The 18,686-nt window shown below is 41.3% G+C and overlaps 1 protein-coding gene across 2 annotated transcripts in view; it reads left to right on the forward strand.

Annotated features, from left to right (window-relative positions):
• dyrk1b (dual-specificity tyrosine-(Y)-phosphorylation regulated kinase 1B) overlaps positions 1-18,686 on the forward strand; it is a 58,259-nt gene that overhangs the window by 11,645 nt on the left and 27,928 nt on the right. The window contains exon 1 of one of the 2 annotated variants that reach the window (XM_080897533.1): positions 14,986-17,040. The exons of the other annotated variant lie outside the window; for it this stretch is intronic. Coding sequence (XP_080753659.1) covers positions 16,938-17,040 — 103 coding nt within the window. The 5' untranslated portion in view covers positions 14,986-16,937. Of the gene's footprint in view, positions 1-14,985; positions 17,041-18,686 lie in introns of those variants that run through there. 2 annotated transcript variants of the gene reach the window in all.

Genomic DNA, 18,686 nt, shown 5'->3' on the forward strand with positions numbered 1-18,686 from the left:
TGTGTTGAAAGTGGTTAAAGGCACAGAATAAAAAGAGCTGTGTGAATGTTTGTATGAATTCCTATCAGTTTACCATCATGTCTTCATGCTTCATGTGTGATTTTGCCCAGTAATCTGCAGCCACGCAAAATTCTTAACAATCAGCCAAGTTCCTTAACAGGTGTGTTAGACACCTGCAGTCTGCTCAGCTCTGAGCTTCCTGTCAGTATACGTGCTGGTAATTTGGGCAAGCATGTTGTTGTTGCGCGTGGTCCTTCCACCTGTCCTTTCTGGTACCCTATTTTTTCAAAAAGAGATGAAACATGTTGTAAATTGATGCTATGTTAGATCTGTAACTTTATATATTTGGCAAACCCCTGGACAATATAATAAATGAGAAACTGATATATCTATTAAGAATTATGCTGCTGATTGCAGAAAACGATTGAGAAGAAAAAATGACAGCAAGACTACCGTTAGAAACAGACAGATTTGTGGATGGATGGTCAGAAAACCACCTCAGAATGGTAGTTGCTTCTTTTCTGTGTTATTTGTTTTATTTTGATGTTTTACTTTTCTATTTTTTCCTTAAAAGTTTTAATAAAATCTCTGCCCCATTTAAGACTTTCATATCTTCTCCATCTCACTTGAGATGAAGAGATAAAGTGAAATGAAAAAGAAATAAATGCACCTTGAATTATTTTTTTACTGATGCTCAATATTTGAATTGAATCTTTTAATTAATTTTCATATATTAATACATTAAATTTAATGTTGACCATTTTTACATTATATTACCAACACTAGTCTCATGAACTACATTAGTTAACTGTTGTTAATCAGCTAATGTTAAAGTTCCTGCTGCCGTGGTCTCTCAGCCTCACATACATACCAGCGTAAAAAATTAAGATGTTCACCTTCATTTCTGTCGAGCAATGCTGTATAAAATGTTTCTACCCGCTAGTGTCATGGTTGCAGTTAACAGCCTCAGCTGCCTCCTTCAAAAGACCTGGCCTGCTTGGATTGGCCGGGTCCTTTAAAGGATGTAGTCCCTAAATTGGGACACACCTCCTGACCGCTCCAAACGTGTCTGGAAGTGCGGCACCAGTGCAGGCATAGGGTGGTCAGGATTCTGCGTCCACCCCAGCCACCCTGACCCTCCGCCATTGCTAGTCGGTACCAGAGGTACTAGTCATTTACTGATAAGTCCTTATATGCAACCATCTGTCACCAAGTGGACAGGTGAGAAACGCCATAAATGACTATTATTGCTAGTAGACAAAACATTAGATACAAGGGGCAGAAAGAAGCTTTTCCTGGGGGGTTGATGAGGGCTTTCCCTTAGCGTTGAGGTGAGGAAGAGTCATTCGGGAGGGGCTCAGAGTGGCGCCGCCATTGGAAGGAAACAGCTGAGGCAGTCAGCTCATGTGTAAGATGTTCCAAGCATGTCCTACCAGGAGGAGGCGCGGCGTAGACCCAGTGTCCGCTGGAGAGAGCCTATCTATTTGCTTGTCTGGGAACGTTTCCCCGGATAAGCAAGGAAAGCTGGCGAGAGGGAGGTCTGGGCTTCCCTGCTAGGCTGCTGCCACCGCGACCCAATTTCAGATAAGCAGAATAAAGTGGATGGTAGGGCTGGGCCATATCATACCGTTCACGGTAATACAGGTGTAATGTTAGGCAATGATAAGAAAATGAAATATGGCGATAGAATATGGGTAAAACGCGCACGCGCAGTGCCTTTGTTTACATACGCACATGGCCGAAAAGCATGGCGGCGAATGAGAATGAGAAGGGCGAAAACGCATCGTTGAATGAAACGATGAACCAGAACTGGTTTGTAAAAATGCGAAAACTTCAGTGGTGTGGAACTGGTTTAGCTTTACTGTCAGATACACAACAAAGCAGTTTTTGGTAGTGCATGCAGGCGGGCCGTCGTTATTACCGAAACGATTTTATGTGCACGGCGCTCGAAAATCTGTCAAATGTTTCAGTACGACTTTGCTAAGCTACGAAGCCGCAGCGCTTGATGGATTGTCGGAGCATTACGGCTATCGTAGGCGGAGCCTCGCGGAGTGATACGTACTGTGCTTCAACATGTTACCTACTGTGTGTGTTTAACCTCTTTAAGTTCTGTGGATGTTATACATGGTTATGTCGGCTCCACTGGAAATGCCTTTTGGTCAAACTGTCAGACAGGAGTTTGCACTGTTACATTTTTTATAACTTTAATGCACATAAAAAACAGCTGCTTGTTTCAGTGAAAATACAGTGATGGATTTTTGCACTAATAAAGTTGTGGAGTTGTAAAGTATTTTGCGTCACTTATATCGTCAGTTATATCGTTATCGCTAAGTTTCAAATGTATATCGTGATAAATTTTTTGGCTGTAGTGGATGGATAATTAATTTTTCTTGTTTTTTAGATTGTAACTTTTATTGAACTTGTTCTCGTGAACTTTGGAACAGCGTGCGTCGTTCATAATGTACAGCACAATACGCCACACTCAGTTTATTTTTTGGATGTAAATTTGTCATAGTACAGAACAGAGTACAAACATAGTTCATAAAATTGTAATAAGATTGAAAAGTATTTGGTGTGAGTATCTTTATGCTTGAACACAGCCTGAGCTCTCTTCAGGAGCTTAATATAATTTCTTTTAGTCTATACAAATGATACTTTAGGCTTTTTAAAGGACATTCAAAGCTCTAATTTGGATGTTTCTGCCTTTTGCTCTGTTCTCTGGCAAGATGATCCCCACTTCAATGATGTTTAGATCCAGGCTCTGGGGAGACAAATCCATGACTGATCGTTCCTTTGTAAGTTTGTCTGTCTAGGTATGCTTTTCTTGCATTGGCAGTGTGTTTGAGATCATTGTCATGCTGAAAAAAATGAAGCTGTTTCCAGCCAGATCCTCTCCAGGTGGTATTGCACGGTGGATCTGCATTCATAATTTCATCAATTTTCACAAGAGTCCCAACATCACTGACAGATCAACCCAAACCCTGACCTGTAATCCACATACCGCCGTACCACGCTGCTGACCTCTCCGTTCACGGGTGGTTCTCACGAAGATCAAAATATAAATATTCTCTCTCTTATTTAAGCGATTCTGTAAACCTGCCATACAGTTTGATAAAAGTATTATTATAAAACAGTTTCATGGACTTTTTATTCTCATTTAATGGCAGCATGATCCAAAAATGAATCTCATTACCGACAAACTGAGACCATTAATTAGGAAAAGATTTTTAAAAGATCTTTTCTGATTTACCTAAATTAATGAAAATTAATGATTTATATATTTCTCATGACCGACACACAAACATGTAAATGTAGAGCTCATTTTTTAATTAATGTTATTGCTCACAAAAACACCAGCAGGGCGACGATTAAAGAAAATGTTTTGATAAATATGACAAATTCTTGTCTCTGGAAGATAAAACATTTTAGAAATCTGCACATTTTCATGCATAGCAGTAATGAAAAGTCTCTTGTGGAGATAAGAATTATGGTAATGAAAATAATTGAGTTTACCCAATTGACTGAGAAAAGATGCAAGCAACAAAGAAAGTAAAAACAACTGAAAGACTGATGTTAGTGCTATTACTGTTCAAAGTGATCATTCGTGTTTTTGAAGTACTTTGCCCAAATGTGTCCTGTACTCCTCGAGCAGCTCACGATCCATATACAGTCTTTCCCTTTGTTTCTGAAGCTAATCTAAAAATACAATATTAGTACGTTTGAAAAGTTTTAAACACAAAATCTCTTAACTGCTTTTAAAATGAAGCTTATATGCGGGTCGCATCTCCGCATTAAAGGTTCTCGTCACCTTTAAGATCCTTCTGAGTGCGTGTTAATGACAATCATGAGCAACGCTAATGAGACGCTCTCGGCTAAGTTCACAAATAAGCTGAAATGCTAGCATACTGCACAGCCTTGAACACTGCTTCATGCTGGAGCCTTACATTTTCTTTGTGATTATAAAAAATGTTTGTTATATTTAGAAAAGTATGGAGTATAATCCCATATGGGTAATGATAATGGGCAGAGTCACAGACGGGAGATGCAGTAACAAGAATATCAAAGCGAGAGAAGAGAGAACAGTTTGAATCTTCTATGAAAACTTGCTGTTGGCCTGGTCAGAGCAGGTGAAGTCGCATCATGCTAATAAGAAACATTTAGTCATTTTTAATAAATTCAAATGTTTTATTTTGTTAAACACAATATATTTTAATATTAAACATAATTATAGATATTTTTATATATGTCGGCAAAATTTTATTTATTTTAGACGATAAGGAATTTTTATGACATTAACAAAAATGTTAGAAAGGTGGATCCGGGCGCATATCGGTAATGAGAATTCACTAAGGGAATTCACAAGGAATTTTGGCCGGACAGCCCTGATCTCCAAGAACCCCCAGAAGGGACCATTCCCATCCAACTATCGGCGAGTAACCTGCGTCAGTACCACGTGGAAGCTCCTTTCAGGCATCATAGCGGCTAAGATCAGGCACATGACTCAATACATGAGTGGGGCACAGAAGGGAATTAGCAAGAATACCTGTGGAGCAAAACACCAGCTACTGGTAGACAGAGCAGTCAGCCGAGACTGCAAGACCAGGCTGACCAACCTGTGCACTGCCTGGATTGATTACAAGAAGGCCTATGATGCAATGCCCCACAGCTGGATACTGGAATGCCCAGAACTATACAAGATCAATGGGACCCTAAGAGCCTTCATCAGGAACTCAATGGGGATGTGGCGGACAACTTCAAGCCCATAGCACAAGTCACCATCAAGTGTGGGTGTTATCTAGGAGATGCTCTGTCCCCACTGCTGTTCTGCATAGGCCTGAACCCCTTCAGTGAGATGATTAACAAGACTGGCTATGGATACCGACTACGGAACGGAGCAGTTGTCAGCCACCTCCTGTACATGGATGACATCAAGCTGTATGCCAAGAGTGAACGAGACATGGATTCACTGATTCACACCACCAGGATACACAGCAACAACATCGGCATGTCGTTCGCATTGGAGAAGTGTAGTTGGATGGTAATGAAGAGAGGGGAGGTAGTCAGAGCTGAGAGGATCAAACTACCAGAAGGCAACATTGCAGACACTGAGGACAGCTACAAGTACCTGGCAATCCCACAGGCAAATGGAAACCACGAAGACCCTGTTAGGAAAGCTGCAACCACTAAGTACCTGCAGAGGGTCAGGCAGGTCCTGAGAAGTCAGCTGAACCGTAAGAACAATATCTGGGCTATCAACACCTACGCCCTGTCCATGATCAGGTCCCCTGCTGGGATAATAAGCTGGCCAAAGGAGGAGATAGAAGCCACTGACATCAACACAAGGAGGCTCCTGACCATGCAGGCTGTACACTAAGCAAAAGGAAGGAGGCTGGGGGCTGGTGAGTGTCAGCACCACAGTCCAGGATGAGACAAACATCTGCTCAGTGAATACCTCAGGCAGCAGAAACCCAAGAAAGAGGACCAAGAGGAGGAACCATCCTGGAAGGACAGGCCCCTGCACGATACGTACCACCAGCAGATAGAGGAGGCAGCTGACCTCCAGAAATCCTACCAGTGGCTGGACTGAAAGACAGCACAGAGGCAGCGCAGGCACACGCTCTGTTACGTAGGAATATTAAAGAAAATCTGTGTGTGTAGGGGATAAGGTGTTCTCTCCTATTGGGAGAAGGCACTGGGGTACACCCAAAACATGCTGGAAAGATTATATCGGATTGCCTGGGAACACCTCAAGGTTTCCTTGGACAAGCTAGTGGAGGTAGCGGGCAAGAGGGAGGCTTCCCTGCGTAGGCTGGTGTCCCTGCAACCTGACTTCAGATAAGCGCAAGAAAATTGATCAGTTTCAATTTATTAGTTTTTGGATATTTTTAATATCCAAAAACTAATATATTTGTAATAGTTTAATCTTTTGTCGTAACATTTTTTCATATCATATTTAACATTAGTGCTGCACAGTTAAAAAAAAGTGGTGGCATCAGGGAAAGCAATCAGAAGCACTAAGATTTGTGAGCTACACAATCCATCATCTACTTTATGTGCAAACACCTGTGTTTGACGTTGTTACAAAATGAAGGCTTTTTTCTGGTTTCTTCCTCATGACACTGGGACCCGGGTACTGACACTGTTTAAATGTTTTTCTCACAGCTGTCATAATCCTGGTAAATAATGGTAAAGTTAAGTTATAGTACAGCTACAGCCATTGAAGAAAAGTGTTTAAATGAACTGATTCTTTTATAGCGCTTTTTTACTCTTTTACTTTTTCTTGGGATTATTAAACTATTCTGATTCTGATACTCTCTCATTCACCCATTCATACAAGCACTTCATCGATAGAAGTGCCTTCTATCTACCATTCACACACATTAATACTCCCATGGATGCATCAGAGACCAACTCGGGGTTAGTATTTAGCATGCCGACTTGGATTAGCCAAGGATTGAACCACTAACCAATTAGCACCTGCTCTACCTCCTGAGCTACAGCCACCCCAATATATGTTACTGCAGTACTTAGCAATAGCAAAGTGTTTACATTTGCAACACATATCACGAGTGAAGTACTATAATAAGTTTTTGTCTTGATGCGTGCTCAATCATCCAGGTAAGGGTAACCCAAAAAGTCGATTCTGTTCATCTGGTTGTAGCGTTTTCAGTGGGAGAAACATTTCATCACTCATCCAAGTAACCTCTTCAGCTAGTCACCCATTCTTGCATCCCTTCACTGGCGACGTTTAGAATCTACTTTAACCTCCTAAGACCTGAACTCTTCCACAGCAGCATTTTTAATTTCTCTTTGATATTTGGGCTGATTGGGACCTGATGAATGTAAAAACAAAGATTTTATTTTTACCTAATTTTTGTTTCTAAGAAAAATGAGATCCACATATGAGGATATTCGTTTAAAATGTTGATAGAACAGTAGCAGGATAATGTCCTTGTAAGTGGATATCAGGCCCTTGTAGAGCAAAATAGAGTATTTTGGTCTAAATAACCCAAAATGTGACGTCCACACATATGTGGATGCCAGGTCCTAGGAGGTTAAAATCCTGTTATTAATAAATAGGACTCCAATATGAGCTCCTGCATATGTAGCAGAGTTTCTGAGACCTTATCACTGCAGCCGATCTTCTAACCAGTCTCCTCACTCCCTCACTCTGATTTTACAAACAGAGGTGATCATGCTTTTGAGGTTGTGGTGCCCAAACTGTGGAGCAGCCTTCCTCAGCCAATCAGGTCTGCAGATTTTGAGATTTGTTTGAAACAGCTGCTGAAAATGACTTTTTCTAGGTTAACGTTCATGTAATCTTTCTCTCCTATTTTCAGCCATAGTTTTTGACTGTTTGCATGTGTGTTGGAATGAATGTCTGACTGCATGGTCTATTATGCGTCTGTATGTTTGAACCACTGATGGTGATGGTGGCTGTAGCTCAGAGGTCGAGCCGGCCATCTACTAATCAGAAGGTGAGTGGTTCGAACTCTGTTCTAGTCTGCTTGGGCAAAATACTAACTCCAAGTTGGAATTTTCCCAAAGATGTTTCCTGCCATTATTAGTAGTTCATATCAAACTGATTTGTGTTGAGGGGGGTCTCCTTTCTCATAAATTTGATTTAATTTGTTGCTGTAAAATTTAGGTGCAACATCATCATGATATCAAGACTTTGACTGGCAGCTGCAGTCGCAGAGAAACTTGCGTATATTTGTTGGGAGCAGCAGATAAAGCAGGGACACTGAGAGGAGGTCCAGCTTTGACAAAAAGTCAAAGGGATTTATCATCCGTGTAACTGGTGTCAGTATACGGGAGCATAAAATACTTCAGTGTCATTCATATCAGAGTCATCAGAGAGAGTAATGTGCATATTTTATATGTATATAACTTTGTACAGGACTGAATATAGACATGCTAATGGCTGATCTAGCTAAAGAATTAACAACAGGAACTACAGAGTGATATTAGACGTTGTAGAACTATAACAAATTAAGATGTGTGTCTCTTTAATTATGGTGATGTTCTTGTACTTATCCTAATTTAGCGATCTGTCAGTCGTGGAAACCCCACTCAGCAGATGTCCTCAAAACTGGAGCAGCCAAGCTACGCAAAAAGTGTAGAGGGGGCGTATTCGCGTGCAAGTCCAGCGGGCGTGTGGGCGGGGTTTGACGCAACTCCACCTAAAGTCGATACTGCGCAGACTCTGGCTCCTAAAGTGGAACATGGCAGCCCCCACAAACAAGTCGTCCACCTTTTCTACAGTTGTTGGTTCACACATGTATACTTATCTTTAGTGTGTGGCTTATTTATTAGTTATTATTATTAATAACAAATAGTTATTATTACTAAAACAATAGCCAACTGGTACGTTTCTTTTTTCCTAACATTTCTAAATAAATGAAATCAAGATGCTGTTAGAGGGCATGTCATACAGAAACTTTGTAACCCTGAGCTAGGTGGAACCCTACGTGACCACATAATAATAAAGTATTCTGATGCTGATGATGTGAGATGACTGGATATGTACACAGGTGACTGTTTGGTAGAAGAATAATGAGGTCATGTGCAGTTCAGGTTGTACAGTTGAAACAGAAAGTTCAGTATCTTTTGGTCTGGCTAAGAGCCTGTCTGTAATTCCTTTATTCCAGGTATCATTTAACTGAAAACCAGTGTTTGAAGTAGATCACAGCTGTTCATATGTGCATCACTGTCATCTATGCAATATGCCCTGTGTCCTGATCTGCTAGTAAGTACTGTAGGCTTATAGTAATGTCACTACATGATTGTTTTAACTATCATGCTAAAGCACTATGTATTTTACTGTGTTATCGTATTCATTAACATTAATCTGTTAGGGTGTGTACTGAGGCAGCTTTTTTTTCTCCTATGGAAATGGACATGTTCATTAAATCAGTAATATTCGGTGACACACACACACACACACACACACACACACAAAAACCTGGAAAACGTTACTGTTTTAAATTTTTCTAAGGAAGCTCTCCCTATGGCAGTGCCATCCTCACCAGTCTAATATTTATCTCTTTTTTTGACTGTGTCATTCCTGCTTCGTCTTCTCTTTGTCTCTATGGCACCGCCAAGTGCTGAGAAAGAGAAGGGTATCTCCGACTGTAAAGTGCTCTTCCATTCCTTGCTTAAAGCACCCTGCAGTAGCAGCATGGTAATTCTGCTCCTCTATCTTTCCTCTGCATCATGTTTACCTAGCAACAAGCATCACCCGCGGCTGGCCATCCCATTGGTCATTTGAAAACGCACCGGGGACCAATAGCAAGGCTGTTGCCATGGTACAGTGTATAGTTGCCGGGTGGAATTTTGCTGCAAGGCACGTGAGACTCAAAGTCTGCTTGCCTCCATGCACTGCTGCTGTAATCTCCGCTGTCTGGTCGTTAGTACAGCTGAACGTGATTTAGTGGAAGACAGTAAGTCCATGAAGGGAAATACTAAAGTTTATTCACATATTTGGAAATATAGACAGCAGTAGAGAAATAAAACACACACACAAAAAGAACAGTTCAGCAGGAAATGGACGCACATAATTATAGTGTACTTGAGCTGGATGTTAGTTTTAGAATGAATTATTTTACATCAAAGTCAAAATCAAAAATACTACGAGAGAAAATCTATATTAAAGCCAATTGTACCGGGTTACTACAGGTCAGGATACATTTTAAACTGTTATTCATCAAGTACCGATTAAAATCAAGCACAAAAAAATGTGAAAAAGCAAGACTCTGAGAAAATACCATCTATGATCAAAACTCCTTGTACAAAGGAACTTAAATGAAACTAGTGCTTAATATACACCAGTATCCACGTAGTAATGAAGTCCTGAGTGTACAGTACTGTGCAAAAGTCATGAGCCACTCCACGTTTCTTTATATTTTCTTAGGAAAACGGGAAATAATGCTGCACTTACATGGAGATATAGTATGTACATACAGTTCTAACTAGCTTGAGCGTCAATATTTGGTATGACCAGTTTCACTCTTCAACACAACCTCTCTTCCTCTCACTGCTCTCTTCAGCAGCTTCCCGTAACTTCTTTAAATAGTTTTCGGGAATAGTTCCCGGGCGTCTTGAAGGACATTCAAATCTCTTTGGGTGTTTCTGTATTTGCTCTGTTGTTTGTCAAGAAGAGCCCACACTGCTTCAGTATTTCATTGTATGTTTCCAATTTCATTGTATGCTCATGCTTACAATGGCAGTAAAGCTCATCTTAGCGTATCTTATCTTATCCTGTTTTAATGATGAGGTCTGAGGGAACCCAATCCACGACTGATAGTGTATCATTGTGATGTTTTCTATCCAACTATGCTTTTACTGCAATGGCAGTGTGTTTTGGATCATTGCTGAAAAACCAAACCTTTTCCCGACTGAATCCGAATGCTTTTCTACATTTATACTTCCATCAATTTTGACAGGATCTCTAAAACCACTGAGTGACATGCACCCTAAACCATGACAGAGCTCACATTTGGACCTTTCCCTTGACCTCCTCATACATACTGATCTCAAGTTGAACTGATTATTACATTTGGATTCACCACTCCGTCAGACCTGTTCCCCTGATTTTTCAGTCCAGTTCTTGTGTAATTTGGCATACCTCAGTCTTTTCTTCCCATTTTTCTTCCTTAAAAATGGTTTCTTGACAGCAGCCCTTCTACTGAGACCATTCCTGATGAGGCTTCAGTGGATAGTAGATGCATCTCGCAGTCAAGGTTCATGTCTGTACTGGACTCCTTCCCTTGTCCACCTTCAGTTTTTTAAGGACACTGCAAACACTCTCTTAAGATATGATAGTTTTCAGCTAATAGCTTTTTGGGAATCACATTGCTACTTCAAAAATACCATTTAATGCCTATATTTGCATTTTTAAAATTGAGTCAACTAAAAGAATGAGAACAAATGATGAGTTTTTTGCAAAAGGCTGCTATTATAAAATTGCCTAAAGAGAACAATTAAAACTGGTTATTTGCTGAACTGTCTGTTAAGTACTTTTTTATGTTTCGTGGGCCAGATATCAAGATGCAGTGTTGAAAGTGGTCAGGTACAAGTGTTGGACTAAAAACAAGTGAAAAAGAAGCCAATGTCCAAATAAAAACTCTGAAAGACCTTCAGAAAGTAGAAGAAGTTTTGCTTAAGACCACTGTGAAAAAAAATGACAAGTAACTCTGGCTCCTTGGACAATAAATATAAAGAAATGTGAGTCAAGACTTGTTGTATATAAATGTCATAGTTTAGATATTTGTATTAAATGTTTTTGTTTTGATAGTTTTGAAGGGTGGCGGACTGCATCGTGAGAGTAGAACTGTTATAAGCTCTGGGTTGTGTGCAATTCATTCTCCCAAAGGGCCACATAAAAACCCAGGTCTGTTGTGGAGTACCAATAAGATAAACTTGTTTATAATCAGTATTAATTTTTATCACCTACTGGTAAGAGTAGATGCTACAATTAAATTGTCATTAGTTGCTTCGCACATCGCCGTTAACATCATCACTGAATAATGGGCGTCGCCTCTCAGACAGTAACTCCCATCAGCAGTGCTACAGCAGGAGAAACACCTAAAACTGGAAGCAAGGAAACTGTTTACAGCTTGTTTTGTTTTTTTCCAAAAAATCTCCGATTTTCAAACTCTTGCAGCATATCTTTCTGTATAATCTGTGAATCTCTGATCTTTGCACTGATTATACAGTTGCGTGTTCAAATCAGTGGTAGCAGCACAGCATGACAGGTTACAAGCATTAAGAGGTGCATGACCTGCAGTGCTGCTAGTGACAGCAGATGTAACATCAGTTTGACGTCAACTTTGTCATAGTGCTGTTTGTCCTTGGCCAATGAAAATGTGAAATCAGCACAGCAAAAACCAACATATAATCAGTTTTCCTAAAATCAATTATGAACAAAATGTGCATGTGACTTTTAACTTTATATAAAGTGTTACTGCTATTTTAATTGTAATTCGGTTGCTTCATCTCTCATTTTGTTCAGTTCTTTCTCCTTATCCCCTGAGAGACATCTCTGATTTGGGCTTGAACTAGTTCATTAAAGTCAGGTTCAGGGTCTGAGCAAATGCACCATCGCCCTTCCACTCTGCATCTGGGAGATCTGGGATGTCCTTGCCTTACTTCTCACAAAACTCTTGTATCACTTTGGCTGAGCCACCAGATGTGTGGTAGCCTATGTCACCAGATGCTCAATAAACTGTCTATGATCATTGCTCTTGCCTAATGAAGTTAACTATTTTGATTTTAACATCAACACTATGCTATACAACATCTGCTGGTGTATGATAAATGCAAAAATACCTGTTTTCAGTTCTGGCTTCATTTTCTTGCACCTGCTTCAAACGTGTTTTGTTTCTATCAGATTTGGACAGCCATCGTTGTAACACCTGCCAGTTTGATCCATTTCAGCCCCAGCCTATCCGTAATATCAAACACTTTTGTAATCCCACATACAAAAATGAGAAACTGGGCTGTGTCTCAAATCTGAAAGTTCTCGTCCAGTGTCAAGGAGAAAGTCAAAACTGAAGATTTCCCACCTTCTCTGTCCACTTTGTTATGGTTCAGCTGAAGAGGGGCACGTTGTCTAATGCTCAGGGTTTATTTAGCAGTCTTTGAGTCACACAGTCTTTGATAAACTCCTCATCAGGAGGTTTTTTTTTGTTTGTTTGTTTCTTTTTACTTTTATGGAAATTATAATACACCTTTGTTGCTTTTATTTTGAAGGTCACATATAAGCTGTCCAGGTCTGCACTGTGGTAGGACAGTGAAAAGCTGTCTTTTTAATTGTTATGGATACATCTGGCTGTAAGGTATAAACCTTCCTTACTCATCGGTCTTTATTATAAATCCTGATCTGCCTCTTTTATTCACTGTTGGTTTTACAGCTTAGTTTGGGGCTTTTCTTATTTTTATTTCCAGCTTTAGATCCAGTGAGATTTCTGGCATTTGCACCCAAATATCAGCTTAATCATTGTTCAGGAGAAATTTGCTTTAGGTTAGATCATATTTACTAAAACCATCATACCCGCCAAACCACTGTCTTCCTGTAGAACTTTGGGGGCCTGCACTTTCCCCTTTGTAGCATGCTTTACATTGCACTGGTTCCTACACAGGCCTAGTCAACCTTAGCTGGGCATGAGTCATTTTTGAAGTAGAGCACCTGTAGCAATAAATCTTCATGTAATACCCTGTTGCCACTGTCTTGCATTTGTCTGTTATGCCTTTTATTTTCATTGATTTTTTTTAAAAATGCAAATTTGATTATTTAGCCAGGCTGTCTTAATTTAACTGTGATTGGTCTGCTGTTTTTCATCATGTGATTGTGAGGGAAATTGGACCCCAAGTGTTTTGGAGATGGCTGCAGTCAGAGGAACATTGCAAAGGCATAAATTGGGGACTTTCTGATACATTTGGTGTGAAATTTAGCTTGGTGTTCAGAACTAGAGTATCTGTCTGTTGTTGTAGCATGCCCTTCATAGGACTATATCAACAGCATTTGCCCATAAATGAATTACATACTGGAGCTAATAAGCGGAGTCATCTCAAAATAACAGAAATATAACACCAATACAACAATCAGGATGTGAAGTCCAACAGTAACCAGTAGACGTGACAGAAGATTCTGCCCTTTTGAAAGGGCACTACATTTAGAATGATGAAGCACTGGGAGGTGATTACACAAAGCTATTGTGGACTAGTTAGGCTGTTACTGTTTTAAAAACCATATATGACTTCATTCAACACCAGTTCGAGAGTCAGCCTGTATTTAAAACAAATCCTAAAAACTGATGAGCACTGACACATTTGTTGAGGCAGCTGAGTTTGAGGGTGATTTTAAAGCAAGGAGCTATCAGCTGGTTTCTAACACTGTGCTGTTCCCAGGCAGCATTGTGCTTGATTTAGCCAGAATGCTCGGATAGCAACAGGAACAACTTTTAGCTTTGGCTGGTTTGTAAAGACAAGTCAAACCTCTCAGCTGTAAAGTCACTCAGTGACCATGTGCTTATTGGAACCTTTTGCCCCTTTCTCTCCCCCGCTGTATTTCCACCCCCACCATTTCGGTCTGCCTGTCCTTCTTTCCATTTCTACCTGACATCTTCAAACTATTTCCGCGTCACCACTGCCTCGCACCGCGCCGTCAGAAGAGACCCAGGGAAACTAAGCCGACCGCCCCGCCCACAGAGCCGTTGCTACCCAATTACAGCAGGGGATGGGACTTTATGTAGCCAATTGCGTTGCAGCTGCCATGGCGTCGGGTAGCAACAGAGAGTGTGCGTGCAGAGTGAGGGTAGAGGCTACGACTGCCAGAGTACAGAGAAGTTAGAACATTTTGAAAGCCAGAACAAAAAGAGCCTTTGTGTGTTACACGGTAGCAACATAAACGTGGCATTTGGTTCATTTCTGACAACCGAATAACGCATTAATTAAACTGTCATTTAACTACTCGTTTTTACGGTCTCACAGGCTGCTGTCCACCGAGAACAAACTAAGGTTGATGTAGTTTGAAGTAAAACAGAGATTATCTGTTTCACTCATTTTAACACTGTTAACACGGACTAATGTTATGTAAAACAGTCGTCCGTCAAAGCTGTCCCGTGTATACAATGTTCAATCGTTTTTCGATTTTCAGTGAACGTTGTCCATGTATGCCTGTGTATAAACTTCCAGTATATATATCCCGCTGTTACTATAAATGGACAGGACGGGAGAGGTTTGCTTGGAGCAGACTACTGCTGTCAGAGGGAAGGCAGCTGTACCGCTAACTCACTTGATTTGTTGATGCTGTTTCGTATAGTTATTTGAAATACTTTTGGTAGTTGATATGACAGTCTGTGTGGAACGTCCACAATGCCACGTGTTTAACCTGTGTTCGCAGCTCTGCTGGTATTAATAGTACTCGGTGTATCTGTGCCAGACACACCAGCCCCGACCCCTGCCACCGGCACATGGTACAGTCCCTATCGCAGGGTGGGGGAGCGTGTGGGAGAGGCGCACAGATTCTGTCTAACGGAGAAGGAAACGGGCGAAAAATATGACTCACAATCGCCCCGGAGAAGGTTTCCACCTTGAAGGAATAAAACTATTTTTCCCGTTCTGAGAAGGACGAGTATACGAGGACAGTAAGCGCGAGAGAAGAAAGCGGAAGCAGACTGACGAGTGGGCCCGTCAAGAAGCGAAAGGCAGCAAGCTCAGGAACTCTGGAATTGGTTTCTTTTGTTTACTCCGAGGCGACTCTGAAGTTTTGGCTTGTTGCAGTTCAGTCGTTGTTTGCGATATTACTAGCGAGTAATTACCTCAGAGACTCGACCTCTTCCTGGACCGTGTTATTGTGCCGGTGTTTCGGAGTGTAACGCGGCCCGTCGTCGGCTTTTGTCTAACGCGGGGAACATTCGGCCCCAGCGCACAGACGCTGGAGCTATACTGCCTCTCGATATTTCCTCCGCTTCTGAATCGGAGCTGAAAGAGTTCCTCGGCTGAGGTGAAGTGTTCCCGTGCTGGTGGTTCGTCACTTTGCGCCAGCCGGCGGTCCCGTTGACTCGCGAATGCTCAAGTACAGTTAGAGTAACTTTGTGTGGAGCTACACACCTCTGAAGCAACAAGGCGCACTGGATTGCGCAAAAAAGTGCTTCTTGTTAAGGCTGAGTGTATACTAATATTGTTTGGCTAATAAAAGGGCGCCTTTTTAGCCTGACAGGGCAGCCACCTCTTGCTGTAGGCTTTGAAGGGAAACGGCACAGGACTCCGTGGGGCTCAGGCTGAATATACTGTGTGACTTTCTCGGTGCAGGCTGTTTGTGTCACTGGATTAGTCTGAGTGATCACATCACTCTGTGCTGTCCTACTCTGTCTGGCAACGAGTCCCCCAGAAAGCACCAGTAATTGGGGCTATTTTTAGTGTCAGGGATGGGGTAAAAGCAGGCAGCTGGAAACCCAACTCCCCTCCATCTCCTTCTCTTCCATCCCATCTATCATCCTACCTCGCTCGTCCACCTGGCAGTATGCTTGGCGAGCCTGGTTAGCACAGGTTCCACTTACAGCTAGTTGAGGTGGCTTATAAGTAGTCTGGAAAAACAGCAACAACTGGACATACTCTGCTGCATAATAATAAATAATAAAAGATGTGCTTGAACCATACTGACCATGTAGTCTAAGGAACCTGGCAAAACTAGCAGTCCTGTGCTCCACTAGTCAAATCTTCAGCGGACACAAAGCCCGTTCTGGATTGCTCCTGAAATGGCTGAAGAACTAGCTACTTACTTTTGGTTTATTCTGGCCAGGACTTACTGAACGTATCAAAGAGACTCTATGCCTTTATCCCTGGGACGTTTGGCCTCAACGCGTGATCGCAGTAGACACTAGATTCGATAAAACACTTGCTTTTGACTACCTGAAAGATCAGTCACCAGCGACCTGGAGTGATATACGCCTCCAGCGCACAGAAAGAATGCATGAAACTGCCAAAACCAACCTAACGAAAAACTGACCTGACTAACCAAATATTCTTTCCCTTCCACTCCCATGTCTGCAGAGAGACAGAATATATATCTATATGTACCATGAGAGATCTATATATAGTGTAACACCACAAAAGACAGAAATTACATCCTTTATATTTTTACTTCCGAGAGACAAGCTGCCTGTACACCATTTGGTTGCCTTAGAAACCACAGTCACAAAAGATTTAAAAAAACATTTTTTTTAAAACAAGCCAGAGAAGACGGTGCCTTTTGATTGGTTGGTTGGTTGGTTTCCCACCACGTCAAGATTCCTTTTTTAGTTGGATGTAAACTTTTGAAGCAAACTCTGGGATTGATGACAGTTACCTGACCCGCACGAGTTCTGCTCGTCTGTCACAGCGTTTTGATTGACACTGTTTCCCTGCTGCGTTGGACATTTTCAAGCATTTCCATGGTTGTCACGTCATCATCTGTGGAAGACCAGACTGTGCCCACTTGCAGGATGGTCCAGTCAGAACCTTGGATCGCCTCAGCCCTGCTCCGCAAGAACAAGAGTTAGTACACACCAGAATATACACAATCCCACTGATTTCAAAACAGTGGAAACTCTTCTTTACTCACAGTATAGTAACCTGTGTGTGTGGTCATTTGTGATCATTTATATATACACAATGTTAGGAGCATGTGTTGACTTTAAATTGTGCGTTGACTGTGTCAGGGTCCTGGCGTGTGACCCCGGCGTTCTAAAAGTGGCCACATGTCTGTCTACAGTCGGACCGTTAGCGTGTCGATGGGCTTAAAAAAGCAAATAAACAAAAAGAATGGTTTTGATGGGCCGTAACTTTTCAGTTTTTATTTAGTAGTGTTCAGAAAGTGCAACAAATGGCTTTTGTTTTCTAGCACATGGTCAGCATGAATTATAATTGCTCTGAGGTCTGTCTGTGCTTCTTGCAACACAACTGTGAGGACTAGACCAGAGGGCCGGCTGATGTAGTGAATACTTCTACTTGCATGAAGATTTCAGATGGGTCAGCGCTAAAGCATCTTAATACTTCTCATTGCTGTTTCTCCAGTCAGTGAGTTTATAACATTTTATTCACCAGAAAGTTCAAGTTGTTTCATGTTGTTGTTTCCTGTGTTTGATCCACCGTTCCACTCCTGCCAAATACTCTGCACCTGAGTGGACTTGAGTTATGTGTTCACACAGGTCAGTGTTTCTCTCAGTGGGTTGTTGTTGTTGTTGTTGTAAGAACAACATCTATATCACACGTGTTTGATGGTAAATCTAGAGTCCTTGCAGTGGATTACCTCTGGGTTGAGATTAAACATGCCAAAGTTTGGCCTTGATGTTCTTAGGCTCAGTAGTCCATGTATACCTGATGTTTAGCAAAGATTGGTTAGTCAGACCTTTAATAGTAATGAGCAACACCACGTGAGACAGTCTGGACCTAGTGTGCCTTTAGGACTTTGTTAAACCAAATGACAATGAAAGGTTACCTGGTTCAAATGCGACTGTGTAATTACACACACACACACACACACACACACACACACACACACACACACACACACACACACACAAAAGCAAATGCTTCTACTTGATCTATGCTGGTGCAGTGAACCTATGTATAGCCTTTAATGTAGCCTACACAAGTATCTCTGTCTACTGCTAGCAGTTATATGTATGCTAGCTGCCTGACGTTGGCCTGTAGTTGGATTTCTGCTTTTAGTTGTTATATACATATATATATAAAATTCCCCACTCGCCCCTGCGGGCAGTCAATCCTTCAAGCTCGGGTCCTCTACCACAGCCTGGGAGCTTGAGGGTCCTGCACAGTATCTTAGCTGTTCCTAGGTCTGCGCTCTTCTGGACAGAGATCTCTGACACACATATATATATATATATATATATATATATATATATATATGTATGTGTATATATGTCAGCATTTAAAGGAAAGCTGTGATATGTTTGACAGTATAGAAAACAAATACTGATGTTTTGTTATTAACTGCAGCTTGGCGCAGCTGTATTTTTAAGTGCAAACAAAACTGCATTTTCCATCCTTCTTTTCCAGCAGCTACTGACATTGACAACAAAGGAAATTTTAAAGGAAAAGTATATCCCGCCATTTTAGTTTAACAATAACTAACTTCACTCTGTAACTCTTCAAGAATCTGCACAATAAGATTACAATTA

This window comes from Rhamphochromis sp. 'chilingali' (assembly GCF_963969265.1).
Source record: "Rhamphochromis sp. 'chilingali' genome assembly, chromosome: 11".
Classification (NCBI taxonomy): domain Eukaryota; kingdom Metazoa; phylum Chordata; class Actinopteri; order Cichliformes; family Cichlidae; genus Rhamphochromis; species Rhamphochromis sp. 'chilingali'.